At 39.6% G+C, this 12,310-nt stretch overlaps 1 protein-coding gene across 2 annotated transcripts in view; it reads right to left on the reverse strand.

Moving 5' to 3' along the window:
• Positions 1-1,849: 1,849 nt before the first annotated feature.
• Positions 1,850-12,310, reverse strand: part of ACADSB (acyl-CoA dehydrogenase short/branched chain) — a 60,366-nt gene continuing 49,905 nt past the window's right edge. For both annotated transcript variants that reach the window (XM_044749325.2, XM_070481492.1), the window contains 5 exons: positions 11,339-11,431; positions 8,826-8,915; positions 5,306-5,443; positions 3,160-3,259; positions 1,850-2,464 (listed from right to left, as the gene is read on the reverse strand). In XM_044749325.2, the coding sequence (XP_044605260.1) occupies positions 2,394-2,464; positions 3,160-3,259; positions 5,306-5,443; positions 8,826-8,915; positions 11,339-11,431 (492 nt within the window). In that variant the 3' untranslated portion in view covers positions 1,850-2,393. The remainder of the gene's footprint in view (positions 2,465-3,159; positions 3,260-5,305; positions 5,444-8,825; positions 8,916-11,338; positions 11,432-12,310) is intronic.

Here is a 12,310-nt window from a genome sequence, read left to right on the forward strand (position 1 = left end):
TGTAGGCCACGTTCTCAGCTAGCTTCTCTGCTCGATAAGATCTAAAATACATCCCTGAAGAATTATTAGCTAATAAAGGGCTAGCTGGTAGTGCCATTTTCCTGGAAGGCTTCTGCAGATTAACAAACCTAAAGACTCAAAGGAATGAATCGGGGAGGGCCAGTTTGACTCACTTCTGTCATGTACCAATTAAGCATCTTATTTAACCTCTCCATGCCCCTGTCTCCTTGCCTGTAAAATGGGCTAACAAGACTACCACATGGGGCTGCTGTGAGGGATTATGTGTCAAGAGGCTAGAATAATGGCTGGCACATGATGAGAGCTCAAGAGATGTTAGCACTTAGGTTATCATTCTAACGGATCTAAAGAAACACTTGCATAGGGTCGGCCTTGGTAGTTTTTCACTCAGTCTTTGTGTGAGGATGCGCTAACGAGAACAGAAAAAAGACACCTGAGATAATCACACATTTCAATAAGGATCTGGTCTTTCTCACCTTTGCAGGGCAGCGTGGGGCCCACAGCACCTTGGACCTTTGGACCCAGTGATGCACTTGTCACTGAATAACAAAAGAAAAAGGGGACTGATATCCAGATTTCTCAAATAATGTAGGACATAGCAGGGAACAGATAGGCTGAAATCTCCTATGATGTCAGACCGCAGAGTATCACTGAGCAAAAGGTGCAATAATATAAGCTTCCCAAAAGCTATACCAGAAAGCACAGGCATACAGGTCACCAGAGAAGATCTGGACTGTGAGGAGGTACTCACAAGAGGTAACCTCTCTCCTGAGGAGCTGCTTATTTTGCTTTGAAAAAAAAAGGGTCCTCTGCTGAAACTTTCTTTAGCATCGAGAATTTAAACTTGGTCTACATGATAAGACCTCTTCTCTGAAAACAAACAAAATTGGCTTACATGAGAGACAAGCTATCAGCATGATCAGCAAGTGTTAAATCTATCTTGCAGGAAGATTACACTATTTTCTTGCTTCATCTGTACGTGTAACAAACAATTCTGCTATATCAGAGTCGTGAAAGTCTCCAGTTAAGTTTGTCCTTTATTTTTTCATTCTTCACAGAATACTGATTTTCTAACACTGAATACAGTCTGATGTGTACCATTACAACAAAACTGGCACTTTATGAAGACCAGCGAAAGTACATCAGCAAGGATATAACTAATGCATTTACAAATCACATCACAACCACAAAACCTAATGATTGCACATAATAACCTTCACATCTGACACATGAGCCCCACCCTGGGAGAGCTAATTCTTTGGCAGGTGATTAATATGTCTAAATAATGACATTGATCAATCTTAACATTTCTGAAATGTTAATTCTTTATCAGTTAAATCTAAAATAAATCAATAAGAGTATTAAAATATAACAAGCATAAAATCCAAAATTTGTTGAACAGAGCCAATGTTCAATAGTAGGAAGAGCACTGAATTGGGAGTCACTACATTTGGATCCTTGTCTGGTCTGTCCCTGGCTGTAGATCTTGGGCAAGTATTCTGGGCTATGAATCCTTCACTTTTAAAATGAGAGTTAGCTGGATGGTCCTCTAAGGTCTTTCTAGGTTTAACCTTCCATAATTCTAAAATCTTTGACACTGATTCGTTTTTGTGCTGCAAAATGAAATCTCTAACAATACTAACTTGGCAGTTGGGTTGAATCCAGCTCTGCCCATCAAATATGGTTGAGTGGTTCCCTGGTGCTTGTATTCAAGTCTCTACCTTCTGAGCCCCGTGACAGCCCAGCCCCAAATTAACAATAATGGCAGGTTTTAGGAGGTGAACAAGATCGTCCTCCAAGAAACACAAACTCAAGACAGACAAATTACACGTTTTCCTTTGTTAAAATAAGGTTTTATTCAATTATTTGACCTACAGAGTTATACCCTATTTTTCACCTATTCTCAGGTATTTAGAACCAGAACTTCAAGATTTTTCTAAATAAATTTTTATCAGTTTCTACCTAGTTTAGCTACTTAGAATCTATCTATCTACTCTATAAAATTGCCAACTATAACAAAGATTTCTGACTGATGCCACAAAATACAGATTTAATAGGGATATCAAATAGCCATATCTGTAAGTAATAGTTCAAATGTCTGTATTGTTCCAAATGCTGATAGAGTGAAACTTCTGTATACCCTAAAGCTAGAATGACAACACTTACAGAACTTTAAAAATAGTTTTGTAGAAAATATGGGGGCATTTCTTCCCAAATTTTAAAAATGATTTCCTGTGCCTAAGTTAAGCAGACTGGAAAGTAAAACAGAAAGGTCTACCCCACGATCCGAGACTAACGGCTCAGATCCCCCAAAAGCACAACAGTTTAAGATGTTACACCAGCGACATCAGGGAGGGGCCCCACTGCTGTGGATGTCAGTATTCTGCATCGATGTGCTTGGCAATGGTGTTCAGCTGAATATTTGAAGTTCCTTCATATATTGTACCTTAAACAAAAGGGAGCAAAAGAAACACTAAGCAGCGGACCCACAGTAAAGTGTCTACACAAGAAACGGCTCTACAAACACTACGTCTGCATTTGCTACAAAACTGTTACTAGCAACATCATTCAGGGTCGCCTGAGTATGGTATTATTTGACAGTGATCTTGCCTCACAGATAATTTTCCAGTCGGAAACTGGATTCTCATTCCAGAACCAGGATTAAACAGCTGAAGTTTTCCATTCCTAAACTATCCACGCGCAAGCTCGGCTGGCTCCTCAGGAACAGGGACCCGCAGTCGTGCTGCGTTTCCGTCCTCCGGGCTGCAGAGCAGCATCGGACGCTCAGGCGTCAGGAGGAACTTAGCTGCTCAGATTACAACTTAAGCTTCGAAGACGGCATTAAAGTAATCAAAATATTAGCACTTTTAGTAAAAGAAAAATTAAGACAGTAGATTCTGTTGTGGTTTTACTAAACGGCTTGTTGAGGCATTTAAAAAAGCAACTTAATGTTTTAAAAAATATAAATCCATTTTTTTTGAAGGAAGAGGTGGGAAGCCACAGTAAAGAAGAGGGCTGATACACATCATAAAATTGCTTTTGCCAAGCCACCAGTAATATAAAATCAAACAAAGACAACGGCCCACATACCTAGAGAGGCAAATAAAAGAAAACAAAATAAAATGTAAATCATCTATTTACCAATCTTGGCATCTCGGAAGTACTTTTCCACAGGGTAAGCTTTGACGTAGCCCGCTCCTCCCATCCAGTCGATACATTTACTAGTTGTTCGTCCCGCGATCTACCGAGACCAAGCAGCGAATCACACGCGGAAACCACGTACCTTACGCATCATGACAAACACTCCTGTGGAAGGCTTTCAGTCACCCCGGACTCACCATTATTGGCAAATGGAAGGATTAAAGTTATTTTATAAACTAGCATTGTCTCTTTGGGCCCATTCTTTACTATTTGTGTAAAATATCCTATTAAGTCACAAAATTCCTATTTTTTAAAGAAAATTAGGGTACTGTTCAGACATACACTTGCTGACAGGGATCGTTTATTCAGCAAATGCTTATCAAAGGCCTCCTTTACATGGTGTACTCTGCCAGCCACTGGGAACACAAGGGTGGAGGCTGGCCAGTCACGGCCCTTGTGGTCATTTGGAGAGACACACATTTAAGCAACAATTATAGAAACTGATAAAGTGTATGAGGCAAAAGATGACTTGCTGAGAAAGTTAACAGGATTTAGTTGGGGGGATGCTGTGAGCATATGACAGCTTAGCTGAGACCTAAAGGACAGTTAGGGGACATTTCAAGTTGAGGAACACGTGGAAACGCTCCAAGGAAAAAAACGGGTTTATTAGCCTCAAGGACCCAAGAGATGGCCAGTGGGCTGGGATCAGGGCAAGCTGTGAAGAGAGAAGGAGAGGCAGGTGGACCTCACACGATGGCGAGCAGTTTGAATATTGTAATGGCTCCCCAAAGATGTCCACACGCTAATCCCCAGAAACTGTAAGTATGTTTGTTACCTCACATGGCAACAGTTAAGGACTCTGAGATGGGGGCGTTATCCTGGGTTCTCTGGGTGGGCCCAATGTAATCACAAGGATCCTTAGAAGGGACTGAGGGAGGTCAGAGGGCAAGAGTCAGAGATTTGAACATGCTACACTGTTGGTTCCAAAGATGGAGGAAGGGGCTACAAGCCAACGAATGCAAGTAGCCTCTAGAAGCTGGAAACAGCACGGAAATGGCTTCTCCACTGGAGCCTCCAGGAAGGCAGCTCTGCTGACACCTTGATTTTCTACCAGTATACTCATCTCAGGCCGCTGACCTCCAGAACTGTGTGACAGCAAAACTATATGTTTAGGCCACTAAATTTTTGGTAATTTGTTAAAAGCAGCAATAGGAAACAAATACAAATATTGTTCCATTTGTTTTGAGAAGCCACTGAAAGGTTTACAGTTGGAGAGTGACATGGCCTCATGGACACTTTGAAAAAGGAGACCGGACTGGAGGAAGCCAAGGGGCCTCTGCAGCAGGCAGAGAGTGACTGCAGTAGTGTGGTCAAGAAGTGATGCAGCTTGGACCAGACAGGTGGCAGCGAAAAGGGAGAGAAACACATACATTCAAGAAATATTTAGGAGGTAGAATCCTCAGGAACTGATGACGGATTCAATGTGGGGGATGAGGGAAAGGAGGGTGTCAAGATGACGCTCAGGTTTCTGACTGGAGCAATGGGGTAGGGAGGTGAATGGAAACTGGATCTAATAGCCTGGAGCTCAGAAGGGATGGTGAGTCAGAATACTGAATGTTGGGGCTCAAAAGGATAAATGAATATTTGGGTCATGGAATGAATAAGGCATACCCTCGAGGCTGGCAAATAGCAGCCCAGTGATTTGGCTAAATTCTCCAGCCAAAGTCTAACATGTTAAATATAAAGTACGTATATATGAACAGAAAGCATTAAAAGCATGGACTATCTCTTCTTGGTGTTTTTATTTCACGTCATTTCCCATGGCATTCACTTTGCCCCAACCTGAAAGCACCAGATGAGGCTCATCCATTTATTTATTTATGATTATATCATGGTTTATGATGGGTGTTCTACCTGAACTGGGTGGCACAGTTTCCAGTCAAGATCCTGTGAAAACACTGAGATCTCACAGAATTAAAGCGCTTTACTATGGAAGCTTTACAGTTTTGCTTTTCTGTTCTAGGAACTGGAAACTCTGTTATTTTACTTGAAAAACAAATGATCAAACAATATTCCAAAGTGCAAAGGTTCATAAACATCTATCTGAAAAAAAATGAAGGTTGAATTACTTTTTTTTTTTTTTTACCTCTGATGCATAGTATTTGGCCATAGATGCTTCTTTTATGAATGGCCTTCCAGCTTCCGCAAGCCTGGCTGCGTTGTATGTTAGTAATCTTGCAGCTTCCAGCTGAGTGGCCACGTGAGCCACTTGGTGTTGGAGCCCCTGTTAACATTCAGGCCCAAGTTAGAGAATTGCGATCTCCAAAAACACAGCTTATCCTCAAAGTTCAGCCTGGATATGGAATACTAACCGACTCAAAATATACCCCAGAGGCAATTCACATTCACTCTGTAAAAATTCTTTAAAATCTGTAATTTAAAATGAACATGACACTACATATATTCTTTCTTAGAAAAATTTCAAAGATCATGTAATTCTTTATAATTGTCAAGATTTAAAAATTTTCACAAAATTAGGTTTAAAAATTTGACTGTTATAGTTAATAATTATTTTCAATCCTTTTTATGATCAAAATTCAGCTTAAACTAAATCCCAGCAAAGCAAAAATTTGAATATTTTTTTATTTGCTTGAAGTAATACAATTTTGATTCTGCATATAGCCTCAGGGCATTAAAAGATGTTAGCTACAAAGTAACGAAGGAATATCTGAAGCACCAATTTCCTCTAAGTAACTATTGAATTGACTCCACTGCAGTACCCACGAACAGGTACCAGTTTCTCTAGGGCTGTAGAAAACAGAAGAATAACTTAAAAAAGAAACATCCTAAAGAAATCACCACGACTCAAACTTTAGAGGGTGATTAGGCACACAGTAAATGTTAGTCAAAGAAAGCAATGAGTACATGAGTGAGTGAGAATATGAATACTAATAGTTTCTACTTATAAACAATTTCCTGCAAATATGGTCATAGATATACTTATTAAAAACTCAAATGTTTCTCATGCCTAACATACCCGTCTGCCCAGATATTCACGGAGCACCTACGATATGCCAGGCAGTGTGCTGAGCAACAGAGACATCACGCTGACCGTCACACTCAGAGTTCCTTGTGCTTATGACTTATATAGCCCAGCAGGGAGAACAGATGGTTAAATAATTATGACATTGTGTGATGAATGCTAAGTCAGGGAATCCCAAGGCAATTACTCAACAATCCCAGGGATGGCCTTTCCTAAACAAAAAGGAGGGATGAGCTAGAGAAAAACAATACTGCTCGCAAATACCTGATAAGATTCTCCTCCTCCTTCTACAATATTTAATATGCAAAAAAAAAGACTACATTACATGTATATAGGTTGTGCAGCATAACAAAAAACTGAACACCCACTAACCTATGTGTAGAGCAAATATCTTCTTCCTTATGATTTGTCTTTTTACTTTGTGGAATCCTTTGAGGAAAAAAAATTTGGTAGCCAAATTCACCAATCTTAATATCTTTTATAATTAGTCCTTTTTGTGTCTTGTTTTCAAAATTATTTTCCTACTATGAAGTCATAAAGATACTCTCCTACGTTTTCTCCTAAAACTTAGAATTTTGCTTTTTATGTTACATCTTTAGTATATCTGAAATCTATTTTCTGTGTATGGCGTGAGGTAGGGACTCTAGCTTCCTTTTTTTTCTGCAGGGAAAGAATATTCCCACTCAGTGATATGCCACGCCATTTCTATCATGGAGTTTCCAGACATGCAGGGGTCTATTTCTGAACTTTGTGTTTCATGCCATTAGTCAATTTGTCTACTTCTATGCCAATATCACCATTCTAGAAATTGCTTATGGCTTGTTAAGTGCAATGGAGAGATGCTAATTATTTTTGAAAAGTACATTCGTTCTATTAAACTGACGGTCACCATCAATGTTGTCTACTTTAGTGACCATATTAGGCACCATGAGAGGCAGGAAAGCAACTTTGGCATGTCTGTTGCCCTACAAGAACGCACCACCATGAATACTGGTACCCTAACTACACTGTGAACATGGGGCCTGGCGCCGAGAACATGCTCAATAAATCTGTGCCGGATAAACAACCAAAAGAAATAAGGATGAAGAGGCCTGGTTCCTACCTTCAAGGAGCCTACAGTCTAGAGGAGAGAGAGACATGAATGACGGCAGGCAAAGCAAAAATCAAATCACTCTAGTGAGATTACAGCAGTTGGGAAAAAAACTACTAACTTTTAATCAAAGCTTCACATAGATATATAAAATTAATAATGTAGCTTTTTAAGATCAAATTTCTAAAAGTTTTAATTATCCATACTAGGCATCTTTAGAAATATATCATGATTATACATATTAGTACACCCGACCCCTCCTCCCTCCCTCTCCAACCCCATGTACATGGAAACACTGTGTCCTGTGTACAAAGATCCAAGCCTTCCTCAAAACTGTCTTCACATTCTGTCCCCTTTGTTGCAATTTATGTGGTGGCTGGCTCTGAGAAAGTACTCTGGTCTAACATGAAAATTAGACCAGAAACCAAGACAAAAAAACCCTGTAATTTTGACACCTTACTAGCTTTAGCTGTATGACCTTGGCAACTTGCTTTCCATGTGCCTCAGTTTCTCACGTATATGATGCCAATGATAGTATGGGCTGTGGGGGGCCCTGGCCAGGCCTGCCATGCTCAGTCTTTCTAGGCCTTGAACTGACCGTGCACACCCACAGCCTAGAATTTCTACACACGTGCCATTGGTGAGTGCTTGTGTGATGGCTAGACGCTGTGACAGAACCTGAAGACAATGCAGTGCAACAGAGCTGTAATGTAATAAGAAGTTGCACTTGGTGCCAAGAGCTGCTTAAAGGGAGGTTTTGCAAACACGTAAAGTAATTCTTCTGGATTTTTAGGTAATGTGGTCAAATAAGCTTGGTAAGCTGCCACTCCAGGCTTCCCCTAACCTGGCAAGACCTCAAGGTGGACAGGAAGAACGCATACTGCCACCAACAAATCCCCCGATTGCCTCGGGAGCCGAGAAGCCACGTCATTGGACCAGGCCAGTATTTCCCAACATGCCTGACTGCGAGCACCTCATTTGCACTAAGTGCAGCAAGTTGTGCTGGCCACAAGATGGATGTACCAAAGTGTGGTCTTCTGAGGAGTACCACACGGCTCTGGCCTGATTCTTAACAAGTGTGACCTTTACTGAGCACCTGTTGGACTTGGGCAATGTGTTAACACTTTACATAACTCCCTGATTCAAAATCACCCTAGAGGGTAGGTTAGTACTATTTTTATTTTACAGATGAGGCAGTTTGGGCTTAGAGGGGTAACTTCTCAAAGGCCTACAGCTAGTAAAACAAGAACCAGGATTTGAACCCAGGAAGTCTGATGGCAGACCCCATGCCCTGGAAACTATGGAGCAGGGGGAGACAGCTCTAGAGTGCTCGCCCCGATATCCCCAACCACGCCATAGCTGGGCCTCCAGGACTACTGATCTGCCCTTGGAGAAGGTCCAGGCGTTCACACGCACACACCCTTCCCCCCCACCTCTCCTACTGAAAACCCACGAGGGCTTTGTAGCACAGCTCTTCACTGACAGGAAGATGGGGGAATCCACCGGAGTAGAAACATGCTAATAACTCTATACCTGGAAGTCAAATAATCTGGTGCCAAATTGTACCCTTTCTTTAATATATGGAATAGTGTAGTCAAAACATCCTTGAGCCAGTCCCAGCATCTGTTAAAAAAAAAAAAGGATCAGAATTTGTTATTTTTTTATAAGTTTATGCTTTGAATCATTTAAGTTAACAATTCCTTTTATAGGCAGACTGCATAGTTGGGGTGGGGGAAGAAGTAGAGATACTGAGGTGGTGAGGGGTATGTTAATGACCTTCACCCTTCGTGTTTGGAGAACGTAACTGGCAGTCACTGGGAGAAAATGTGAAAGATTTCACATGACTATGAGTATATTTAATTCCAGCCCAGAGGTAAATCTCCCGGCATAGCTGTGTTCACACAAGCAGGTTACTTTTCAGGAAACTTCTCCCTTAAGCTCCGCTTCTCCAGGCATAAAGTGAACCACAGAAATTTTGCTCAAAACGGGCCTCAAAGACTGTAGAGTAGCCCCCTCTAGTCCTCTAGAAGTTGGATGCGGAAGGTCACTACTTGACCTTTTATCTTCCTGTCCATTTTGTATATGATCAGGATTAATAACAGCCTTGGCGGAAGGGAATTAGAACATAAAGGAGCGGTGCTTCTCAACCCTGGCCGCGCATCAGAGCCACTTGAGGGAAGCTGATAAAAACATACCAATGCAGGGCTATATCAACTGAATCGAAAACCTGTGTGGCGGGGAGGGTGAGCATGGCCCGAACATCAGCATTTTAAAAATTCCTTAGATGATTTAATGCAGAGCCAGAGTTGAGAACATCTGGTGAAAACATTAATTTACACACTTGAAGAACAAATCAGGACATGGTGACAATTTTAGCTGAACTGTTTCATTGTTAACCAATCTCCATATCTATTGAATGATTTAACCTTAAAAATGGTCTCTAAATTTCAACATTAGGTAGCCATTAAATCACTATCTAATTATGTCAAACTATGTAGGTTTTAGAAAAAGGAAAAAAAAACCTATAGTTAAAGCTTTGGGGGGAAATGCCCACAAACTTATCAATATTTCGTTTGTGTTGATTCACATTTGCCTTTAGCCTTTTATTTTGAACTTTCTGGAGAATAGAATATTATGCTAAAAATTAAAGGACAAAGAAAACCCAAACCAAAACAAATTAAAGTGAGGCGGCAGCTCACTGCACTTTTGGCCATGAGATAAAATGATGTCATTACACCCTTATAACTGAAGTTTACAATATGTTTAGAATATCCTACAAAATTTGAAATGATCAGTTGTCAGTCAAAATAGCCTTTTCTATCTCTGTAAAATGTTTTCACTATAAATACTGAAAAACTAAACTCTCCTCAACTGCCGAGTTTTAAGGATGGATGTCTTCGGTTCTTTGTTATATGTACCTCTTTCTCTAAAAGGTAGCCACAGGATTAACCGAGAAATAATAACTACCCGACCTTAGCTTTTAATCAGGTTGTAAGATAACTCGGAGTAATTAGACTAAAGCCCAGGCTGTGGATTTGACCGCCAGAACATGCATATTATTTATATGTCTGGGAACAAGGAGATTTGGTAGTGTAGTTTTTAAGGCCCTTTCTGATGAAGCTGCATCACAGAAAAACTTTAAAAAGAACAGATAAGCCAATTCTCGTTAGTAATATATTATCCAGCTTTGTGGGAAACATGGGTTAAGTTTTTATCTAACAATATTTTGTTAGCAAATTAACAGCAGTGTAAAACATTCTAAAGGAACACTACAACATTTGACTACTCCAATAGCTAACATATACATAACACCTTCAAAATCTAAAAGCTGTAAGTTCTTCGATTTGGGATGCTCACTGATTAAAAATAAATAAACACATTCTATAAAAATGACACAATTTATAATAAAACCAAATACTTTACTTTTTTGTTAATCTAGAAAATAACTGATTATCAGTTAATAGAAAAATATAATATGCATCATAAAGGGCAAATTTGGCAAAAAACTGAATAGTTCTCATGTTACATATCTATTTAGTTGTGGCTAATTTATTTCAAATGCCACACACGCACAAAATTGCCTGATTTTCATCTGCAAAACACTAGGCAATAAATCTTTCATTATCTATAGATTAGAGACTTTTCCTACACAGCAGAATATTATTTATTCTCAATTTAAAAAATTTCTCCCAGAATGAATTTCATGCTTTGAAAAGTTGATTTTTTAAAAAATGCCATATTTAATTTACAATAGATTTTAGAAGTTATTGATCCAGATACTGGATAACACATTACTATTCTCAAAGGAGAAAAACTGTTACCACTAAGCCATTGTTTGATTCTCAGGACATTATATAATTGACCAAAGTGAAATTTTAAAGAAATCACAGTCAGAAGCCATTCTTTCCTCTCAGGGAAGGGAAGGGCGCCATCTTGTGGTTACAAGCTTCCAAATATGCATTGGTTTTATGGCATTTTTTTCTTTCTACATTTTAATTGATCCACACTGTGGAAGAGTCAAGTTAAATTACTAAAATTTGACTAACCTGTGCAGCAATTCCTACTCTACCTTTATTAAGCATCCCTATGGCATACTTGTAACCATGTCCAATTTGTCCCAGGACATTGGCTTCTGGAACCTGAAAAGAAAAGTGAGCATTCATTTCTCAATTTAGTTTGACACAATTCATTCTGATTATATATTTTTAAATGCACATATACACCCAATTTGTGTGATTTATTACTGTAGCACAGTATTTATTAAACTCCAAGGAAATTACTGGCTATATCTCTGTTTCCCTCTAAGCTGCTTCCCACACAGCTCTCAGAGAGAGAGGCCTCAAGTCCATGCTGCTCACTATTGCATTTTCCAGAACCTAGCACAGATGTTTGCTGAATGAGTGAATGAATCTACAAAAAGGGAATCTCATATAATTCATCAATAACATAAACGAGTAACAATTTTTTCCCAATTCTTATCTGTGTGCTATCGTATGAGAACATATTAGCAATGACAGAAATGTCTAAGTACTTGCTAAAGTAACAGTAGTAAACCTTTCTTCTGTTGAGACTATATTCCCATAAAAATCAACTTTGGGGGCGGCCGTATGCATGTGTACACATGCACGTGTTCACAAGAGTGAGGAGGAGAAAGGAGAGAAGAAACAGATTGAAATGTTTATTCATAATTTTAAAGTCTAGACTAGTAACAATAAAAAAATATATACTTGGCTCTATAATATGAGGGTGAAGTATGAGGCTCAAGTGACATCTATGAAGACCCTCCACGAGTAAAAAGGTCAGGTTCTACCATGAGAGGGAGAAGCCCCATCATCACCTGTCCTCTCTCTGTAAACTTCTAAAGCATAAACATTCAGCAATCTTCTCTTCCTCATTTTTAACAGACACAACTCTCAACTGTGGGGCGCTGCCTGGTTGTTTTCTACTCTTACTGAGCAATATCCCCATCTTGTGGCCTTTGGTGTAGACACCACAGTTCCTTTTCTGAAGCTATCTTT

Source organism: Equus asinus, chromosome 2 (assembly GCF_041296235.1).
Source record: "Equus asinus isolate D_3611 breed Donkey chromosome 2, EquAss-T2T_v2, whole genome shotgun sequence".
NCBI classification, from domain to species: domain Eukaryota; kingdom Metazoa; phylum Chordata; class Mammalia; order Perissodactyla; family Equidae; genus Equus; species Equus asinus.